This window comes from Bidens hawaiensis, unplaced genomic scaffold (assembly GCF_021521415.1).
Source record: "Bidens hawaiensis isolate Kalapana, Puna unplaced genomic scaffold, B.hawaiensis_p1.1 tig00032505_1, whole genome shotgun sequence".
Lineage (NCBI taxonomy): Eukaryota > Viridiplantae > Streptophyta > Magnoliopsida > Asterales > Asteraceae > Bidens > Bidens hawaiensis.
The window spans coordinates 108,423-132,320 of NW_027495555.1; the positions used below are offsets into that span (position 1 = coordinate 108,423).

Below are 23,898 nucleotides of genomic sequence, written 5' to 3' on the forward strand. Positions count from 1 at the left end.
CAAGGAACCCCGGAAATGTACTCGTTACCCAATTCAGGACTATGTTGCCTACACCCACCTATCTCCTGAATCTCATGCGTACACCACTACCCTTGATTCCTACCCGATTCCCAATAATGTGACGAGTGCTCTCGCTCACCCAGGATGGAGACAGGCTATGGAAGATGAAATTGGGGCTCTAAAGTCCAATCATACATGGGATCTTGAAACACTTCCTAAAGGGAAGCGTATTGTTGGTTGTCGTTGGGTGTTTACGGTTAAACTACACCCGGATGGCTCCTTACACCGCTTAAAGGCTCGGTTGGTTGCAAAAGGGTATTCTCAGGCATATGGCATTGATTACGATGAAACCTTCTCTCCAGTTGCTAAAATGCCATCTGTCCGTATTTGTATCGCTCTTGCTGCCATTAATCATTGGCCGCTCCACCAGCTTGATGTCAAGAACGCCTTTCTTAATGGTGTTCTTGAGGAGGAGGTATATATGGAGCAGCCCCCAGGGTTCGTTGTTGAGGAGGAGGCCTCGAAAGTTTGCAGGCTACGTCGTTCTCTATATGGTCTTAAACAGTCTCCCAGGGCATGGTTTGGTCGATTCTCTAGTGTTATGGGACAATTTGGGATGACTCGGAGTGCCCACGATCACTCTGTCTTCTTTAGACACCAGAAAGGAAAGAGGATTATCGTAGTTGTTTATGTGGATGACATTATAATCACAGGTGATGACGAGGTCGGGATTATCGAACTCAAGCAGTTTCTTCAGTCTCAGTTTCAGGTCAGCGACTTAGGTCGATTGAGGTATTTCCTTGGCATAGAAGTATCCCGCTCTCCACAAGGAATACTTCTCTCCCAACGAGGCTAGCTCGTCAGCGGAAAAGCAACCGTCAGAAGCTACTTCTACATCCAAACACAGCTCTCACCTCTCTCTACTCTCTCACTAGAATACCTCGTAAAGCGTACCATGAATTCCTCGATAAGCGTGCATCGAATCTCGTTTGTGTATCATCGTTTCCTTGAAAGTTCATACCACCCTCCACCCACATACCAAGAAGATGTTGTTGAAATGCCAATGAATCTCGATAAGCGTGTCAACGAGCACCGAAGTTTGGAGTAATTGTTTGACGATCGAGAAGTAAAGCGACGTCGGAGTGCTGCTCAAGTCCCTAGGATTTCGGTACGCCATTAAGGTTAGGCGTAATATCGAATTCAATATAATTTAATATTAAATTCAAGACTTAAGCCTTTAGTCGAGGTTATACTCGATACCTCGATAAAAGAAAAAAAAAGAAAATATAATGATATGGTCTAAAATATACATATTATTATATAAATATTTCCTACACTTTTAAGTTCTTTTGAGCCAGGTTTTTATTGAATAGTATTCTTAATTGGTTCAGATGTGGGTTTTAAGGTTTTAAAAGTAAACGAGCTAAATTGAGTATTTTTATTATTTTAGAGATCAATAAGTAATAATAATAATATAATAGTAAGAATACAAACTAAAATCAAATGTATAATTGATAATTAAAATATTCATGTCATAAGTATTTGTTGTTTGTCTCGTGCAGTAACACCAAAAGAAAGAATAATGTTATTTAATTGGGCCTGAAGGAATTATTTTGACGAAAGTTCACAACTAATAATAAAGGGATGAAGTGGGCCGCCAGTTGTGGGTTTCTAAAAGTTATTGAAGTCGGTTAGTTTAAAAACTTGGAGAACAAGATTGTTATTAATGTCTTAAGAGGCCGACATATTATTATTATTATTATTATTATAAAAGGGGGGCAAATGACAATTGGTGAGCTCTCCAGAATTGGACAGAAGGTGGGTTTGTCAGAGTTCAAGGCAAGAAGAAGAAAGAGGCAAGAAAGCCATTGGTTAGAGCCAAGATCGTTTGGGTTCAACACCTACTCAACCAAGCATCATCATAATTCGGTTTGAATTTATTATTTTAATTATGAGCTTGGTTGTTGCACTTAATTACTTTGGTTTCTTTGATTTTAAGATGTTAGGCTAAACTTTTTAGACTGCCTAGGTCGTGATGAACCCTAGTTCGATTTGATTTTATTTGGATTTTCATTTTGTTATGGATTTTATGTTCCAAGTAAACTGTTAAGTTTAATTTGATTGATGCGTATGATTGCTTGGTTTTGTTTACTTGAATTTATTGTTTCACATTGCCCTTGTTGATTGTTTCATAGGATAGGGTTTTGTTAGGTCATTTACTGTGTGTTCTTGGCTAATTTGTGATTAATATGCATTAAAATCATAGAAACAATAAAATCAAGTAAACAGATAAAAGTGAGATGCTAGTCTAAAAAGCTGTAAAGTGATAGGCTATTAATAGATCTTTGCTTGTCGGGATTGCTAGATTTAGTTCTTCGTAAGGAGTCCGTCTAGATTTGATTGTCAGCTTAGTCTATTAAATTAATTGAGTTTGCTTTGCTATCTTTTGAATTCCTTGCTGTAAGGTAGGTTTTCGTCATAAAAGATACTTAGACATAAGCGATTAAATAACCATAAGGAAGTTTAATATAAAACTGGTGAGTCTTAAAACTTGTTAGAAATCCATAGGCGTCTTCTTGAAGTTCAAGGGTCCTGTTGTAAGGCCCCGTTACCGGTAGCCCTACTTTCCTGTTGGATTTACTCATAAACGCAGTTCTAAATATCAGAGTTAATTAAAACATTCGCGGAATATAAAAGCTTTCATAAAACATTTCATAACAAAACACATCTTGTCTTAAAACGTCATCTTATCTTTCAAAATAAACAAAACATTAAACTTAAACGTCTTGAGTCTTCCGATGCCAGCCTCTTATTCAATGCCACGTGTCTCCTCAAGCGAGCTGCCTCATCCTACTCACCTGCGTGCATACTAAAAGTCAGCTACGCTGAGTGAGTTCTAGTTAATCATACATTATACAATACACATAAACTTATATTCTTTCATTCATACTTTCATACTTTCATACTTTCTTTTGTATTAACTTACTTTCATATCTTACGTTATAAAGAGCATTACGCCCTACATTCCTCGAGTATTATTAGGGCTCGGTACCCTCCTTCCTCGAGTATTATTAGGGCTCGGTACCCTCCTTCCTCGAGTATTATTAGGGCTCGGTACCCTCCTTCCTCGAGTATTATTAGGGCTCGGTACCCTCCTTCCTCGAGTATTATTAGGGCTCGGTACCCTCTTTCCTCGAATATTAGTAGGGTTCGGTTCCCTAGTTCTCGAATATTAGTAGGGTTCGATTCCCTCTTCGTTACCATACAACCATACATCATACCTCGAGCATTATTAGGGCTCGGTACCCTTTTCGTAACCATACAACCATACAGCCATCATTTCCTTCTTTTATTAACTTTATCACGTTCATACACATAAGCATACATATCATACTTACCTTATACATAGCGTTACAACCTGACAATACGTGCAATATCCGAAGATCGTTCACGTACCATCAAGCAATCATTCATACATTTCACATTATCCACAAAAGGCATACACTTATCTCTTAGGATAAGCGTATTAACAAACATATTGAGTATGCACACAGCCCCGAAAACATAACACATAAATGGGGCTAGAAACTCACCTGAATCCTGTTACGCTCTCCGTTAATCGTTATTCCCTTCTTGAGCTGTGCACGGTTAACTGTATAATATTTACATGTATCAATTAACTACTACTACTCATGTTGTATATCTATCTTTATATAACCCACAACGAACAGGGGTCCGGGGGCAGCGCCCCTGGCAGCGGGGTCTAGGGGCGGCAGCCCCTAGCAGGGTCCAAGGGGCAGAGCCCCTGGCTGGGGTCGAGCTGTCAGGTCAGCTTGGAAAAATTTTATTTCCATTAACTGTCTTAACACATTTTCCATTAGCATTTTGAATCATTGAATAATATGTTACTTAAAAGTTCAAGGGATGAATTTGTAATTAATTCATTCTTTTTCTAAGTCCAGGGACTGTTCTGTCATTTTATTAAACTTTCTAGTTCGTTATTCAGTCTTTAACGAATTGACTTATCTTAGCGAACTGGTCATTTGTAACGAACTGAACCCTCTAACGAACTGGACCTCTGACGAATACGTCCTTGTACGAACCAGTCCACATAGCGAATCAGTTCAAGTAACGAATTGGACCTTCTAATTCGTTATCTCCTTTAACGAATGGCTATAACGAATGGGGGGGTTAATTCGTTATCTTTTCCTTAACGAATCAGGACACGAACTAAGGCTAGTTCTTTATCTTTCCTCGGCAAATCTACTTAACGAATCAGGACACGAACTAAGGCTAGTTCGTTATCTTTCCTCAGCGAATCTACTTAACGAATCACCCTTAATTCGCTAAATTCCCGTTAGCGAACTAGGGTTAGGTCAGGGAATGTCAGAACATTCCCTGACATACCCTTAACCTCGTATTACTTTTCCGGCGCCGTCATTGCCGGAAAGCCGCCGGAAAAACGCGAACTCACCGGGAAAACGATTCTTAACTCGTTTTTCACCGTTTTTCGCCCCGTTCGATCCAGATTTGAGCTAGGGTGATCCCTAAGCTCATCATAGGTTCGGTTTATACCCGATTCCACCCGGATCTCGTGATTTAAACGGTTTAACGGTGTCGGCTCGTTGTTTCGCAACTTTATCTAACGGGTTAAGCTCATACAATATTAAACTATCGTTACCTCGGATCGGTGCTCGGTTTCCTTCTTGATTTCGGATAGAGATAAGGAAGAACTAGAGAGAAATCTTAAGTGTGTGTTTTGGGGGGTGTATGGAATATGTGTGAATGAGGATTAAATGGATATTAAGGGTTTATATATTTATGGATCATGGGCTTAAGCCCATGGTCTTTCCTTCTTTCTTTCCTAACCCAAGTCCATAACCCATATTCATTTACCCAGCACTGGCCCAACTCGTATTCTATCTATCTAAACCGATAACGACCCACTATGAAATAACGAAATTTATTTTTATTATAATAACTGAAAGTAGGATGTTACACCTGTTCGGGTTTTCTGTCAAGGGTCTATTTTATGATCCCGGTTCCATAACTTGTGTTTTTCCATTTAAATTAATAACCGTAACTTTGGGGATTCCGGCCTGGGTAGTTATTTTAATCATCTGAATTAATCCAAGTTTTCTAAATTGTTTATTACTTAAATTAAATTAGGTTAAGTTTAATTAATTAATTAATTAGTTTAAAGTAATGATTATGTTTTATAATTACTTTATTAATTAGGGTTTGTTTTAATTAATTTAATAATTAGTTATTTAAAGTAATCGTTAGTTAATTATTATTGAGTTTTAATAATTAGTTAAAATTCCCCCTCAAATATTATTAATAAATAGTCGTGTCTTGTAGTTGAGTCTAATTTGCTAGTTTCGTAATTAAAGAGTCTCGTGGGTTCGATATCCGGACTTACTTAGCTGTACTAGAGTCGACCGGTTCACTTGCCGGTTAGTAGTTTTAGTTAAGTTTAAGGGTTTAGAGTATTACTTAGTGTCTAGATTAGTATAATTTTAGTTATTTATTATTTGACTACTTTTAGCACATCAAGTTTTTGGCGCCGTTGCCGGGGACTCTTGGCGATTGCGATATTAGCTTTTTTTGGACTTATTTGCTACATACGTGCTATTTGTTTTATTTTCGTTTGAGTCGTAGGAGTCTAATTTTTAAGTTTTAGTTTATTTTATTTTATTTTCTAGTCTTTTATTAGAATCTACCCATTTGGTCTGTTGCGTTTTTCAGGTTTATGCCACGTCTTCGTTCGCAAGGACCGCCGTTGGAAAACCTGGAATTTTCTCCGTTGAAGACCGAGGCTAGCTCGTCAGCGGAAAAGCAACCGTCAGAAGCTACTTCTACATCCAAACACAGCTCTCACCTCTCTCTACTCTCTCACTAGAATACCTCGTAAAGCGTACCATGAATTCCTCGATAAGCGTGCATCGAATCTCGTTTGTGTATCATCGTTTCCTTGAAAGTTCATACCACCCTCCACCCACATACCAAGAAGATGTTGTTGAAATGCCAATGAATCTCGATAAGCGTGTCAACGAGCACCGAAGTTTGGAGTAATTGTTTGACGATCGAGAAGTAAAGCGACGTCGGAGTGCTGCTCAAGTCCCTAGGATTTCGGTACGCCATTAAGGTTAGGCGTAATATCGAATTCAATATAATTTAATATTATATTCAAGGCTTATGCCTTAAGTCGAGGTTATACTCGATACCTCGATAAAAGAAAAAAAAGAGAGAAAATATAACAAAGAAATGAATGAAAGATTGAATGTTGAATCTGTGATAACATATATATGTGTGTAAGTATATATGTATATATTCTTTGTTATGAAAATATTATTTAATGAATAAAGAGTATTCTTAAATAATAAAAGAAAAGATTACGTTTCTTGGAGAAGAAGAAACGTTGGGTTTTGAATATAAACTAAAGGTTTATAATTTACTTTTAAACAAGAGGTTTTCAAGTAAATAAGAATTGAACTAAAGGTTCAATCGAGGATTGAGATATAAGACTAAAGGTCTTAAGCCGGATCATGTATCCGACTAACAAATATTTATACTTGTGACTATAGGTTCGAGATAAAGAAAGGGAAAGACCCTTAGACGGTGAGTGAAGCCGATCCTAAAGAGATAAGATGAATACGCCCCAAACTTTTAAACTTGTTTTCAAATGAGTCAAACTTGCTATATGAAATTGTTTACAAGGAACTACGTGTTCCTAAAACCATTATAACTATGGGTATAAACCTAGCCCTCAGGCTGTGGTATACATATGTCTGGATCCTTACATAGGTGGTATTATGCGATATATGGGCATGATCGCACCACCCTTGGTCGTAGGACGCTCTCCTGCAGGGAGTACGACCTTATGTGTGTATTTACGGGTACTTAATGAAGTCGAACGCTGCGGTGTTTGTGAGGTGACCTAGTGTAGAGGTTCTAGTTTATAATGTGTTACTTAACTTTTTTATTCCTAAGCCACGTTGGGCCGAGACAGGCGTAGTCTCGAGAGGTAATAAAGTAAAAGAATTTATTTTGTGTCAGCGTGTTCACCAGCATTCGTTGCTGACGTATTTTCTTACATTTGGCAGGTGAACAAGTTTAGCACTTGGAGTGACGAAGTGCTTATATATCCGATGGCCCGGATTTTATTTTGTAAAACTTAATATATAGTGGTTTTGTAAACATAAACAAGTATATCTTTTGTAACAATTTTAAACGGGTGTTTATAATCCCGTCTTTTATATAAGTTATATTTCGAATCTTAAAATTTATAAGTCTTCCGCAAACTAAACGTAACTCTGATTTATTTATAATTACGATACCAACTTATGGGTCATACACCTAGGCCTTAGATGGGGGTGTGACACCTTGGCCTATAAAAGACGGAGAATTCGAGCCAGACACCAAAGCCTCAGCCATCAGGGACCCGTTGCACAGATTTGTATATTATATTATATTATATTATATTATATTATATTATATTATATTATATTATATTATATTGTTTTTTATAGGTACCTACACAGGCTTATCGACACACCGTACAGGGTCGTCACGGGGGTTCAGAACACTACAACCTCCGTGACCTGTTTTTTTTTTTTTGCGATGCCTGCTTACGGGGAGACACTGCAACCTAGCTCGGGGTTTCGGCGACTACTTCGCCATTTACTCGCACAGGCAGGGCCGCGGGAAATTGGTTGGTGCACGTTTATTTTGTAAACATACCCATTCAGCCGACTGCAGCACCTACCCATTCAGCCGCCGCTTCCGCCGCAAGAGCTGGACCGTGGACGGGCACAAGGCATGCAAATCGTCAAGAAGATTAACCGCCGGTATCACCTGGTCACTAACTTCCAATCTCCCCCATACGAAGAGGTCCCACTTGTTAAGCCTCCGCCAATCGAGGAGCCGGAGGTGGAAATTCAGGGCCCCGAAGTTGACGGTGATGAGGACGGTGTTCAGGTACGTTATATTTTATCGTTTAATTTTCTTTTTTGTATCTTCGTCTTATTAACGTTAACTTATCGTGTTCATAACAGCTACCGTATCAGCACCCGCAGCGCGTTCCGCGTACACATCGCGTGGTGCGTTTGGATCCGGCCACTGACTCCCGGCTACGGAGACTAGAGCGTCACGTGTCACAGATGCGCGGTCAGATCACCTGGATGGTTGGTTGTATGTCTGCCTAGCAGCATGGAGCCCGGTACATGGTACCAGCGCCACGTTTCGAAGAGGGGGGAGCGATGACGACGCGGGTGGTGCCGCATTTTAGATTTGTTTTTTGTATGCTGTTACTTTTTCCCGAACTCGTTTGGTTTTTTTTTTCGAACTCGTAATGTATTAATTATTATTATTTTATAAATATGGTCATGCGTTATGCTTATTTTGTTCGTTTTCGGTTTTAAAATTGTTGTTTCGTTATTAGTTTAAAACCGACAAAAATTCTGTTACACTCAACATACAAAAAAAGAAAACAAACATAAGTCGTTATTATTATATAAATCTCGTTCCTTTTCACCCGACATACAATATTGTTGTTTTGTTGTCACCTTCCAAAACCGATCAAGAAACGGTTACACCCGAGCCAAAAAAAACAAACCAAACAAAAGAAAAATAATGGCTAAATAAAACAAAAGACAACAAAAAGACCTAATCATAATAAAATAACAAAAAAGACAGCAAAATGACAAAAAAAACACAACTTTCAAAAACACCCAAGCCATAAGCGGCGGATCGGCCGGTCCGTGGCTTAGTGGGTGGGTGTTTCCTAAACACCCCATGGTGTATCTAGAAAACCCCAAAAATTATTATATTCTCTTCATTCTCAATTAAATAATAATTTTATACATTTATCATCATCATTTATCTTTTCTTTACTCAAAACCACATTCAAAATGTATTAAAATATATCAAGGATGAACAGTAGTTTTTCAAATATACAGAAAAATCATTGCATTTCTCTCTCCTAGATCACAACACCCTAAATCACAACATTAGATGTATTGAATGTGAATGGTCTTATTTGCACTAGATAATACTTGCACTTGCAGTTGATTAATACTTCCAAAGTAATGTCTTTGCCAAGATATCTTATTTATTTTTACAAAAGAAAGCTTTACAGAAATATAATAAACTTTCGAGACAATACTTATTTACGTCTACGTGGCCTTAGGGCGTGAGTACTTTGTGCTCCAAAAAGTCAAAATGATACAATTGCGTCTGTAGTTTCAAAACAGGTTTAAGTCCTTCCGGCTAATGTCCATCCAAATTATTTCTTGTTCCACCAATAACTGATAACATCTAAATCTTTAGAGAAAATGTTGTTGACTATATCTATTCATTGATTACAACATGAAGTTACTTAACCCACGGAATATATAGGTTTCTAATACAGTAGACATAACTACTAAAGGATTTTAATGACTTGTGTGAGCACTGTGCTCAACATAGAGGCTAAAAGATTTCTATTATTATTTTCCCTTGATAACCAACAAAATTAAAGATAAACTTTTAAATTTAATAATATAAAGCAACCAATTGACAAATTAGTTCATTGTTCATACATGCGAGTGGTTAATAGAATTTACACCACCACCAAAAAGAAGACTGGCCGGAACCTACAAAATTATAACGTTTTCTAGGGAACAATTTTTACAATTATATACGGGGAATTTGCATTTTAAAAGAAGTTAATGTTACTTTTAAAATTCAAGCAAATCAAATAATGTCAAGTGCCACCGGCACTATTCGATACCCGCAATAATCTTTATATAATATAGGAAAGTGTTGTGAATATAAATGTAGTTTATACTTTGTGATATGGCACTACTATCACTTTGCACATGATGCAATTTTTAATGCCGTTGACTAAAGTCTTAATGATTTGGTAGTACACGGAATTCCTCATCTAGCACGTGCTGTAATTTTTAATACCATTGACTAAAATTTGTTGATTTAAAAGCTAGGGAGATTAATGATTATTTGATCAGGTACACATTTGTAATCCATGTTAAGAGCCACAATGGACGTCTTGTTAATGGCATTACTCTTCTTGATTGTGCCGGATTCTAGCCATGGCAAATGCCCAGATACAAACACAACCTTCCAAAACAACCAGAAAACCATTCGCGATTTGCTTATCAAAAACACACCTCTTCATGATGGATTCTACAATTCTAGTGTTGGGAATAACTCAGATCAAGTGTATGGAGTCTCCCAATGTAAGCCAAATATATCTTCAAATGTTTGTGCCAACTGTTTAAAATCATCCTTGGTGTCTGATGAATGCTTTGAATCCCCGGAAATGGAAACTATGTCGAGTTTCTGTACTACAAAGATCTCTAATAAGAATATATATGGAGTATGGAGCAACTCATCAACTGCTTCATTTGGAAACAAAGGATTGGACGACCCGGTAGTGTTTTCTAAAGGGTTTTCGATGATGCAAGATTTAATGAGCACTGTTCCTTATCAACCGTTAATGTATAAAGCCGCTGAAATAGATGTTGGGGTGGATGGGAAAAGGTATGGATTGGCACAGTGCGGAAGAGATTTGAGTAAGTTAAATTGTCAAAATTGCTTGGAGGATAGATTACTCGGATATAGATCGTATGTGGAAAATAGAACTGGATGGGAGATTCTTGGGAGCAGTTGCAGCATGTGGTATTCTAACGTTTCGGATGCTTACAAGAGTCTAGACGTGAATACCGTGCCAGCAGATAATCAATTTCCTCCTGGAACAACTAGTGTTACCTCAGGTAAGTTGCTCCTATAAAGAATTTGTGTTTTGTCAAAGGTATATATTTTTTATTAACATATTTACTAAATTAAGGGGAAAAACCATATTCGGATTAAGCAGTAGGACAAAATATCATTTATAATGGACATGTTTTGTAAAAGAAACCCTCATGTTTCATCATATATGACGTTGAGATGCTTTGAAACTGTATTCTACGATTAGATACTTGAAACTTTTGTCTAGGAAAGACTTTGTGTAGGCGTAAATTATTTAGACAAGGTAACATGAAGTCTAGGAAAAAATTAGAGCATCTTCAACGCGGGAAGGATGAGGCTATCTGTGTTCAAAATAGATTTCTCCGGGTATATGTATGAGGAAAAACGATAGTGTTGACGCCTGGTAGTGTAATATTTGTGATTAGTGACAATATACACCTTTGTTTCAAATTTTAGACCTCAACGTGAAATAGCAGACACTAGTTCAAGAACCCATGAGATGGAGAACCTCTTGATCTCTTGGTTTAGTTAATGTCTTCTCAAGTAGATTTTACTGTTGTAATAATTTTATATGACAATGACCGTTTTTATCAGGAACTCAAAGATACCATGGAGGAATCGGATTGGGAATCTGCATATGGGTCAGTACTTTCACAATAATATTAGCAACTCATTTTTCCATTTGTCATGAATGATTGTGCTGCAAGGTTGCGGTTTTTATTTGTAACTTTACTTGTTTAGTTTTATTTTCATTCTCGTAATTTTTGCATTTTGGTTACTATTTTCCATGTGATTCTCATGGATGATACTTAGGTTTCTTAGAATAGAGAAGAAAATTTTTGTTTGTATTTTTATTACTTCTATTGTTGGTTGTGGGTAGTTAGGATCCTATGTGTTGCTCCTTCAAAGAAGGTATTACTTCTATTGTTGGTTGTGGGTGGTTAGGATCCTATGTGTTGCTCCTTCAAAGAAGGTACCTTGGATAAGCTAGAATAATTTGGAACTTAATATATGGAAATGAGATATTATTTGGCTGCATTACACGAATGAAAACTACCTTTGATTTATGTTAAATAAAAATATAATTCATTAATATATACGTCGTCTGACAACTAATTCCAGACTGTTTAAAATGGCCATCCAGATAAATTTTGGACAGTCGTATTGACAAAAAAAAATAAAAAATTAAATGCCTATGATTAGAACTTGTTTGAAAATTAGCCAAAACGGTTTTGATTATCATAAATTATATTTTTGTAGTGATCAAATCTAAAAGGCTGAAGAATCAAATAAACATATATCCTGAATATGTAGAAACTTCTCATTATGCAACAACTATATAACATGTGAATGCTAATGAGAAACGAGAACTTGGTGAATAGAAGATCAGTTTATGCGACACTGACGCTTATGCGTACACTTATGATAGATAAATATGCTGATGATTCATTGTAAACAAGTTGTGATTATGCCTCGGTTATGAGAGATGATGGTTGACTGATCCCACAATCTTTTCCTTTGTAATTCTTTTCAACAGATAAACCCAAAGCATTTGCCTTCCTTTCACTCTTTTCTTCGAGATGAATGCATCAGCCAGTTTCATCTTCAATTGGTACTTTCCACATATCCAAGCTAGAGACTCATTCCAGAATGATTGACGCAAGGAACGTCATAAGATGCTCTCTCCCGTTCATCGATCGCCTTTCTTGTTTCCGTTCTATTATATTGTTTCTTTGACTTGTACTTCTTCCACGTCTTCTCCCTCCGTTGAACGACTGTCGTCCTTTACCACCATTTTGATCGCAATGCCCTTTTCCATAATTGTTTGAACTTGCCTTTAAGAGCTTTCCTTGATCATGATTTTCCGGTTTGTCTTGACTTTTGAGACTGGTTTAAAAGCCTTTACTCTTCATATAGCTTCTACAAATGGCATCGTGTCATTCACCGACTCACTCCATCGCCTTCCTCTTTCCAGGCGTTATCTAGGTCGCCAAACTTTGTAATACCATTCTATGATAAGTCATACTAAAGCTTAGTTTTCATATAATATTTAGTGACACTAAATTATATACCAAAAAGAAAATAAAATGAAAATATCATGTTTTTGAAAATAATAATAGTCGTCTTGATAAGGAAGCCAAAGAGAATATCATACCTATGAAAGAATACAACTTTAATAAAGTCGTTTTTGTGTGTTAAAATATGGTCTTAGGTGATAAGATTCTTATGGACACAAAGCAACTATTGTTTATGTGATCTTGATATCTATTTATTTTCTCTAGTAATCCTTTATAAATTACATTTGAAAATTTTGAACCCACCTTCCTTTACGTTTTCCTTTTTTATTCTTCCTTAATTCCCAAATATCCTACATATATATACTTATGCCCAAAACTAAATACCAAAAGAAGCATAGCCGCCTTTGATTGTTCCTGAGAGTATGTTTCTTTTACTTGTGTTTCTTTGGATGCCTGTTCTGATATTCAGGGCCACTGCAGCAGATTTTGAAACCCGTCGCTGTGAAGTTAACATCACCAGCCATATAAACAACACCAGTTTTTATCCAAATCTCGTTAAAGTCCTTGATTCACTTGCTACAGATACCGCGGTCAATTACAAGCGATTCAAAACCGAGAAATCTGGAAGTATACCGCCCGACATAGCCTACGGTCTCTACCTTTGTCGGGCAGATGCTCTCCCAAACGACTGCCGTAATTGTTTGCTCAATGCCCGTGAAGATCTCAATATGACATGCTCGTTTTCAAAAGAAGCAGTGGCGTGGAGCGACCACTGCATGTTACGTTATGCGAATGATTCGATAGGTTCGGTGTTGAACTATGACACTTTTATCTCTGAATGCAACAAAGAAAATATTTCTGAACTCGTATCAGAGCAAAATAAGTTTTGGACAGCTGCTACGATTTTTTTGGGTCGATTAGCAAACCATGTGTCAAAGGATGAGAATGGCATGTTTGCATATAATGAGTTACCATACAATGATAAAAAGATTTATGGGTATGTCCAGTGCACACCGGATTTATCAGGTTCTGATTGTAATAAATGTCTTCAAGTAAGTATAGATCGTTTGCGGGGGCAGTACTGTTATGGGAAAGAAGGAGCACGAGTGTTGGCCGCGAGTTGCAATGTTAGATTTGAGATATATGAGTTCTTACAACCCTCATCAGAGAAACCAGGTTTAATAATCTGTTTCATTTGATTATTTTCATAATAGAATTTTAATTGATAAACGGTTTTTACAAAAATATTTACTTAATAACAGACTATATTAGTTAGCATGGTGACTGTTTTTTTCTAATAAACTTATAAAATTTATATGTTTAATATGCAGGAAGAAATGAAAATCAGTCAAAGATAATTGCAGCAATAGTAGCTGTACTTGCTTTTCTGGTCATCATTGCGGCCATATGCTATTTGGCCGTAATCAAGAAATGGTTTCGTCCCATCGCAAGTGGTCAGTTAAAGGAAAAAACGGGTAAGTACATAATATTTTCATTGTTAAAGATTAGACTTGGAAAAGTACTTGTGAGAAGTTATTCTAATTTATTTACACAATTTCTCCCTTTAGATCATATAGATGAAAGTGAAATAATAACCGAGCAATCTTTACAATTCGAGTTGGGCACCGTTGAACAAGCCACAAAGAATTTCTCAATAGAGAATAAAGTAGGTGAAGGTGGTTTTGGTGTAGTATACAAGGTACCTAATTGTGTTTACACCAATCTATTTCTTGACTATGAGATTTTCCGTCTACTATATGTCGTCGTCGACTAATTAATGGCTTATATTATTATTTGTTACTTGACAGGGAATTCTTGCTAATGGGCAAGAGATTGCTGTGAAGAGGTTATCGAAAGGGTCCGTACAAGGCTCATTGGAGTTCAAGAATGAGGTTGTTTTGCTAGCTAAGCTTCAACACAGAAATCTAGTCCGACTTTTGGGATTTTGCCTTCATGCCGAAGAGAAGATCCTGATATATGAATACGTTGCGAACCATAGTCTCGACTTCTTTCTATTTGGTTAGCTCAAAATCTGTTGCTTAGTACATATGAGTTTTCAGTTTTGCATTAACTTCATGTGTACTTAGCTTCTACATCTAATGATATGCAAAAGAATTGTAGGTGTCCTTTATCTGGTATACAATTTTATTATAACCACATATTTTTTATAGTTGGTTAGGTATCCCAATGGTCCAATGGTCCCTATTAATTAATTCAGATATTTTTAAATAGACAAACGACATGTAGCTAGAATTAAGTAATCGATTAATACTTTTCCACTTACCATAAAAATTCCACGAGTCTTTCATTTATTCTTAAGTCTTGATTGAATACTTTAATTATCTTTAGACCAATATCTTTCTTTTGAAATTCATTTTCATTAATGTGTATAGGTCATACAAAAGATGTGAAATTGGATTGGTCAACACGTTACAAAATAATTGGAGGAATTGCTAGAGGGATGTTGTACCTACATGAGGATTCTAGATTGAGAATTATTCATCGGGATCTCAAAACTAGCAATATATTGTTAGACGAAGAAATGAATCCAAAAATTTCAGATTTCGGAATGGCAAGGATTGTTTGCGCAAGTCAAACACAATCTATGACAAATAGAATTGTTGGAACTGTGTAAGTTGGTTACAACTTGTAGACAAAACTTAGTTAATTTATATTATTCTAACATACTGTTTTGCTTTGGTAAGTGGGTACATGTCACCCGAGTATGCAATGCATGGCCACTTCTCCGTGAAATCTGATGTGTTCAGTTTTGGTGTATTGGTTCTTGAGATTATTAGTGGAAAGAAAAAACACACGGTTCTTTCAATCCGGTTACGTGGACCTTCTATGCTTTGTGAGTAAACCCATTTCTCTTGAATGCAAAATGTCATCTCGTTTATTTCGTTTCCTTACGACAATATATTACAATTTAGACATGGAGTAAATGGAAGAACGGAGAATCACATGACATACTAGACTCAAATTTGGTTGATTCAAGCTCGGTAAATGAAGCCTTACATTGTATTAATATCGCCTTATTGTGTGTTCAAGAAGATGATGAGTTAAGGCCTTCTATGGCTTCTGTAGTCCACATGCTCAATAGTTGCTCTATTGCATTACCTATCCCACAAAACCCTCCTTTCGTATCTCAGAGAAGAATTGAACATACAATATCAGAGCAGCTGGAATCACATACTAGTACGCGCACCATTTGGCCTACTGATGATTCACCTATTACCGATGTACATCCTCGATAAACGTTAGCCGTTAATCAATTTTAAACAGGTGTCAGCATGTATTATATGTTTAAAAGTCTGTACATGGATAATATATTACTTGTTACTGCCGATGAAAAAGGTCCTATGAGTTTATAACAAATTGTGATTCATTCACCTCTACAATGTTTAACGAACGGGCGTTACAAAGTTCTAAAGTTATTAATTAGAGAAGACAATAAATTAGACATAATGCACAGTTTATTTAATCCAATTTCAAATTCTTTTTTCTATTTATAATTCAAGCAATCCATGTTGAAGTTTAATCCATGTATTAATCCACTTATGGGCTTACAAAATGCTTTTATTTTGTGTTATATTAATGAGTAGATACATGTATTGGTTGGTAATATGTGTGGTTTTGTAAATTATGTTCGGTTTTGTATTTGCAACTTTGAAGTTAAGATCCGTTTGTGTGCTGTTCTTGTATAGAATCAAGATTTGTGTTTGTTACTTAATCATGAAATATCACTTTCCGCGATCTTTGGAAGACTATTGTGGTGATATGTTAGTGCCTTTGATGGAGATGATTGTGAGGGCCATGAAGATTCTCCACGACAAAAAGCTACTAGGAATAGTCATGGATTCTGGAAGAGTTGTCTCAGTCCAACGATTGGACAAAAGGGGATTAAAGCACCAGGAAAGAAAAATCTCAGTCAAGTGTTGGAGGCAATTAAAGTGTGATAATCAAAATCGAGAATCAAGTTTGGTTCGGATTCTTGTTGAGTAGTGATCAGGGATGTACATCCTAAATAACCCCATAACGAACCGTTTGAATCACGCAATGGAGTACGCGGTTCAACATTCGTGTGTGGCATTGTGGAGTAAAAGCAAGATCGGCAAGAAAAATAGACGAATATCAATGAAAATCCCTTTCTTATATTAGACTAGGATAGTTACTTGTTTGTTACACTCTGATTTAGTAACATCATGATGAATAATAAATACATATGTTCAATAAATAACGCTAAGTGAAATAAAGTAAGATGTTCAGCAAATAGGTTAAATAAATTACAAAAATGTAAACTTAAAAAGATGTTCATAATTCACAAATATTAAAGAAATGTACACCAGCTCATCCGCTATAATAACCCGACAGAAATTAGATATCCTTTAAAGGACCAAAATTTCCAAATACCCTCCGAATATCCTTTGTCCTGCGTTAATAGGTAAATCCAAATGTTAATAACAATTATGGATGTGCATCCCACTTGCACATACGATATTAAAAATTAAAAAAACAAACCCAGGTCAATATAAAAAAGAAAGTAAAAAAGTTAGCATATCCATAGTAAAGATCAACACAATAATATGATCTTGACTTATTTGGGTGAGTAAATAACCGGATTAACCATACCATAAACAAATTACCTGCCTAACCAAAATAAACAATAACCGATGGTCCACTTAAGCAATAACTGATTAACCAGAAATTTTGATTCAGTTACGGTTTTGGTGAATTGGCATAGCCGAATTAACCGAAACCAAACAACTATGCATACAACTATTCAAAATATGTTATTCTTTCTTTGAGCACCATTGTTTAACGTTTTTAAGTATCGAGTTTTCATTCTTTTATCATATCTCTATTTCATGCATGTAAACCTATCTAGCTTAAGTAGATGAATAATGCTTCTTATTTTAGGTGTGGGACAACTAAAAGAGAAGTATAATAAAAAGTCGACGGACGGAAATTAGTCGGCCGGTATATAGATTAGTAGGGTGGCAGTTTTTTTTGTTTTGTTTTGAATACAGTCAAAATCTTGTTGGTTACATAAGCCGTCAGACGAGAGATTTAAAATGTTCATCTGACCGGAATTGCCATTTTGAGTATTTGTAGAATTGGAAGACTAGTTAAGAAATATTACTTGTCAAATAAGCTATTTTAGTCATTTGCCCTTTTGTTCCTCCAATATATTATATTGTTTTTCTTCAATGTCAATGGTTTTGCTTTATTTAAGTTAATCTATTGGTGGATTACATTACATTACTAAACGAATATTTCATATATATATATATATATATATAGGGAATGGTTCAAGAGAGAAATGATATTATTGCAAAAAATGTAAAAAATGAATATGGACCACTAGTTTTGTTTTAGGTTTTAAATGCTTAAAGTTAAATAAAGAAACTATTAATTATTCTCCTTCTTCAAATAATATAACTAATAAACCATAATACTTATTTATTCAATTAATTTAACTAATTAAATTATTATAATTAAAAAATATTAAGATTTACTTTTAGAACTTACATTTTGTTTTTTGAATTTTTATCCTACACAAATATAATTTATTCTCTTTCTATCCAAAACTAATTTCTTCCAACTCAATATATTAATATCCATCAACACATACTTACAATATGATGAATAATACCAAAAAACAATTTTACATGTGTTTGCATTAGATATCAACAAAAAACATACAACCTATACAATAACGTATAATCTACATTTGTTCTAAGAATAAGACAACATATAACCTACACACGAAAAACATATAACCTACACACAAAATTCATCATCAATAAAATACACACGCACACGAAAACATATAACCTACACACAAAAAACATATGACCTACACACGAAAATTTTATCTTACACAAATACAATTTATTCATACATTAATTTCTTTTCAAAACCAATTTCTTCAAACACAACATATCAATATCCATCAACACGTAGTTACATTGTGATGAATAATACAAAAAACTATCTTACACATGGTTGCATTAAATGTCAATAAAAAATATACAACCTACACAAAAACATATAACCTACACTTGTTCTAAGAATAAGAAAACATATAGCTTACATAGAAAAAACATATCACCTACGCATGTGTAGGGTATGTGTATATTTGTGTAGTTTATATAATTGTTGATGTTGAATTACATATGTAAGTTATATGCTTTTTGTATGTTGTACGTTTTTATTGCTCAAAACAAGTGTAGGTTATATAACTTTGTGTAGGTTGTATATTTATTGAACTTAAATACGTTGATATATGCTAATATATTGTGTGGAAATTATTTTTTAATATAAAGAAATAGTATTATATGAATAAATTGTATTTATGTTGAATAAAATGAAGAATGTGTAAATAAAAAATAAAACTAAAATAATGTTTTTATCTTTTTATTTATTATAGTTAAATTAGTTAAATATATTAATTAGATATATTTATTATGGTTATATTAGTTGTATTAATTGGAGAGAGAGAATGCATTTATTGTTGCATTTAATTTTTTTTTATTATTTTTAAATATTTAAAACCTAAAATAAAACTAGTGGCTCATATTCATTTCTCTCATTTCTTGCAATAATTTGATTTATTTCTTGAACTTAAACCTATATATATATATAATTTCTCTATTATTTTGTTTTGTTTTCATGGATTTGCATATCTAACTCTTTTTTTTAAGTTTCAATTTAGCGTGTCATTCCAATAGATTTGATACTGGTAAGCGTTTAAACTATATTAGTAACTCATTTGACTTGTAGACCGTAGAAATGGGCTTGTAGCCTAGCTGCCTAGTGGTTTCAATGCGTATAAATAATGTGTTTCTTCTCAAATGGTTGAGAGTTTTTATCTCATGTTTAAAAATTACATAAATTTAATCATAAAATTAGAGTGTGTGAGTCGTTAAAAAAATTTTAAGTTGATAGTTTTTCTCTGCAGGGTCAAGTTATTTTACATATAAGAATAAAAATAAGAATGATGAAATTGATTTGTGACCACAAACAAAAAAACACTTAAAAGTAATTTAAGAAAATCATACCTTAAAATATAAATCAAAAACAAAAAATATATATATAAAAAAAACTTAAATGTTTCTCCAGTCTTGCTCGTTCAAAAAAAGACACAATGTTAAAGAAAAAATATCATTGTGTTTTTTGTTTATTTTCGTCATTCATCGTACCTTTTTTTCCTGGCATTGTGTATTTTTTTCTTAATATTTTGTTATATTATTCAAAATTGTGTTATATTTTGTTTGACATTGTATTATATTTTGCGTTCTATGTGTCTTTCTTATTTATCATTGTATATTTTTTTCGTCAATCTCTTTTTTGTCTTTTTTTTTCTTGACGAGAAAGACGAGGTAAACGTTTTAATTTTTTACTTTTTTATTTATATTTTGAGTTATGATTACTTTATTATTTTTCTTGATTTTTTATGTGTTTTTTTTTGTTTTGTCACAAATCATTCTCACGTACATTTCTTATTTTTGTCCCTCTTTGTATTTTACTTTTTCCGTAAGGAAAATTGATTTTAAATAATCCCAACTATGTCTTATTGGTAAATAACAGTCCCAACTTAACACTTGGCTGGTGACGGTCCCAACTAAAGGTGTATTTTTTTTCAATGGTCCGCGACTAACGAAATATTAACCCCGTTAGTATGATGCTTAGTGGCATGTCTAGTTGTCAAAAATTGCTTACGTGGCAGCTTACATTGCATGTGACTCTTTAAATTATTTATAAATATATTATATAATATATTAAAAGATTATTTAGCCACCACTTCATCTCCCATTCTCCTGAACACCATCTTCGACACACAACCACCACCATCTCCTTCTTCAACCACCACCACGGCTTAATTTTTCCGGCCACTGTCAACCCTATGGGAAACTTCAGGTGGTTCAGGTATTAGTGAAACGTGGTCCACCTATCAGAATCCTATGACCACCATCACTGGTCTATGCTAAATAAACCTTCCACTGTCAGTCGCCTCAGCCCTTCTACCACTAATGTCGGCTACCGTTGATCCACCATACGTTGTCGAAACACTAGCCGCTTTATCCCTCTCGATTCGCAACAGTCCTTCTCTCTTTCTCTTTCTCTCTCTCATAAGATCTACAATCAATCACCGTAATTTCGAACCCGCGTCACCGGAAAATTGAGTTGCAGGTTTCCGTTGTTGATCTGAGATCTGACTTAGGTTTTGTAACTCCGGGGAGCTTCGATTAGTCACAGTATTTATGTGAAACGCCAACATATAGGCTTCAAAGTTTTGATACTTCTGCGTCTTCTCCTCCGATGAGCCGGTATTTGACTCGTTTTGGGTTTAAGAAACTAAAACCTTACGTAAGGTTAATCCAATTTACAGTGAAGGTGGTGGTGGTGGTTTGCTTGAGTGCTTGATATGAAGTTGTGGTTGCAGAAAGGGGTGAGGGGAGGCTTGGTTAGGTTAAATAATATTTTAATATAACTATTAATAATTTAAATAGCCACATGCCATGTCATCTACCACATAAGCAATTTTTGACAACTAAGCGTGACACGTAAGCACTAGACTAACGGGGTTAACATTTCGTTAGTCGCGGACCATTGGAAACAAATACACCTTTAGTTGGAACCGCCACCAACAAAGTGTTAAGTTGGAACTGTTATTTGTCAATAGAACATAGTTGGAAGTATTTAAAACCAATTTTCCTTTCGTAATGATTTAAACAAGATGAGCTTGGTCGCCCCTCAATTATAAATGAATAATATTATCTCTATAATTTATTTGGGTTATTCAATTAGCCATTAGTTTTTTTAAATGCTGGTGTTGTGCAAATCATACCGCCTGTTCATTAAAATACAAAGGGTTGACAACATCAATTTACATATTTAAAGTACAGGATCTCTCTAATCTACTATAAAATGAACCTTAATTCTGTTAACAATTCAACCATAAGTTTTAATTTTGAAAGGCTATTATCTTCTTAATGGCCACTTCAAAGAACTCAATTGGAGTTTCTGTGCTTCAAATAGTCATTCTGGCACTCTTGTATTTACAAGCAGATGGCCAAGGCTTAAAAGTAGGGTTCTATGCGAAATCATGCCCACACGCTGAGATGATAGTATCTAGCGTCATTAAGGAAGTAATGGCCGTAGCACCATCTCTTTCTGGCCCGTTGTTGAGAATGCACTTCCACGACTGCTTCATTCGGGTTTGTCATATCTTATATTTTCAAAAGATTTTAATTCTCTTCTCAATTATGTTGTTATAAGTGTGTTTTATGAACCTTGCGATTGTAGGGTTGTGATGGGTCGGTTTTATTAGATTCTCCAACAAGGCAATCTGAGAAATTCTCACCTCCAAATCTCAGCTTGAGAGGGTTTAATATCATCGATAGAGTGAAGACAGCGTTAGAGAAAGCCTGCCCAGGTTTAGTTTCATGTGCTGACATTGTGGCCCTTGTTGCTAGAGACGTTACCGTGGCGGTACGTTTATAATAATGTTCATGTTTATAGCATGATGACACTAACTTTAGAAGCAAAACTTCACTTTTTTTTTTTCTTTTTTTTTTTTTTGCTAATAATGGTTAGTTATCTTATTTCCTAAATGGGCATGTGTTCTTTTGTTAACAGACCAAGGGACCGTATTGGGAGGTCGAAACCGGCCGAAAAGATGGCAAAGTGTCTTTATTTAGTGATCCGATAAATCCTGTAACAGGATTGCCACCACCTTCTGCAAACATCACGTTTTTGAAACAATCTTTTGCTCTGAGGGGACTAAACACAAAAGACCTTGTTGTTCTCTCTGGTGCGTGTTATTGAGTTTTCTTATGCAAGTCAATTCACATAAATATCACTCTACCATCAAAAATATTAAGTAATACTTATTAGTTATTACACAAACACTACATAATTGATACACTGATTCTTGATCTTTTTTAGGAGGACATACCATTGGGGTATCTCATTGCTCGTCTTTCGAAAACCGGCTCTACAACTTCACTGGGAAAGGAGATACCGATCCCACAATGAACCAAAACTACATTGCAAGATTAAAGTTGAAGTGCAAGCCAAGAGACCAAACCACATTAGCTGAGTTAGACCCGGGGAGCTTCAAGACATTTGACGACTCTTACTTCAGACTAGTGACTAAGAGGAGAGGGCTTCTTGAATCCGATGCAGCCTTGCTTAATGATCCTGAGACTAAAGCGTACTTGCTTAAGTCTATTAGCCACGGCTCCACATTCTTTGAGGATTTTGGTGTATCTATGGTTAAAATGGGTCGGATCGGAGTTCTTACGGGCTCTCAAGGTGAAGTGAGGAAAGTTTGCAGCAAAACAAACTAGGCACACCGCACACTTTGTTCAAAACGTAAAATAAAACCAAGAGCTATCACGGTTCATCAAAGTTTGATCATGTGTAGTTCAAACTTGTTAATTTAATTTAATTTATCTATGAGTGTAACGCAAAAGTTTCGTCCATTAAATAATGTACCCAAACAACAATGCATCTGTGTACAAGTTCTTTGTTTTTCAATGTATATTTATCGATGGGTTTATAATTCTCACTAGATTTGAAACATATATTAGTTTGGATTTATTCTCATTATATACCAATAACTTAATAACTATGCATAATAATTATATTTTTAATTCCTAACCTAATAATAAGATAATCTTTCATTATATAGAAACATAGATATTACAACAACATAGCAGGTAGGCGGGCAACAAGCTGAGCCGCCACCCCTTTCTGAATTGCAAACTCTAACCTTCTAAAGACATACCCATGCCCCTTTGGAGTTGACACGTTGCTATGCACAACCCGTTGGACCCTGGTTAGGAAACAGATAGCTTCCGGTGCCAAGGAGCCAAAGGTATCAAAAGCCAAATGGACAAAAACATGTTGGTTCTCTTCGCAGGCTTTAGCATGTTTCTTCACCTTCTTCGTTTCAGCCCTTTTCATTGCTTCCCAGCTACAAACCCATTATCCCTCAAACCAGCTAAGGGAGATACCCCTGTGAGGTCGACACAAGCGTGTTTTCCCCCGGCCCAACCAAAGACGAGCAAATCTGCCGGTCGTAGAGTGGATCTCCCTTCCGTGGGGTCTGTAAGGA

At 35.4% G+C, this 23,898-nt stretch overlaps 2 protein-coding genes and 1 pseudogene across 3 annotated transcripts; all 3 read left to right on the forward strand.

The window, feature by feature from the left end:
• Positions 1–10,029: 10,029 nt before the first annotated feature.
• On the forward strand, positions 10,030–10,811 carry LOC143583744 (antimicrobial ginkbilobin-2-like protein). Its single transcript, XM_077065972.1, has one exon. It carries the CDS (start codon positions 10,040–10,042, stop codon positions 10,790–10,792), a length of 753 nt encoding a protein of 250 aa, XP_076922087.1. The 5' UTR covers positions 10,030–10,039; the 3' UTR covers positions 10,793–10,811.
• Positions 10,812–13,058: 2,247 nt separating this feature from the next.
• Positions 13,059–16,162, forward strand: LOC143583743 (cysteine-rich receptor-like protein kinase 15; annotated as a pseudogene). Its single transcript, XR_013144236.1, has 7 exons — positions 13,059–13,958; positions 14,102–14,245; positions 14,339–14,469; positions 14,579–14,789; positions 15,164–15,401; positions 15,476–15,624; positions 15,704–16,162. The product of XR_013144236.1 is annotated as a cysteine-rich receptor-like protein kinase 15 (transcript).
• A 5,490-nt stretch (positions 16,163–21,652) lies between these two features.
• On the forward strand, positions 21,653–23,313 carry LOC143583763 (peroxidase 27-like). Its single transcript, XM_077065984.1, has 4 exons — positions 21,653–21,994; positions 22,083–22,268; positions 22,416–22,590; positions 22,725–23,313. Exons 1-4 carry the CDS (start codon positions 21,770–21,772, stop codon positions 23,126–23,128), a joined length of 990 nt encoding a protein of 329 aa, XP_076922099.1. The 5' UTR covers positions 21,653–21,769; the 3' UTR covers positions 23,129–23,313.
• The last annotated feature ends 585 nt before the right edge of the window (positions 23,314–23,898 follow it).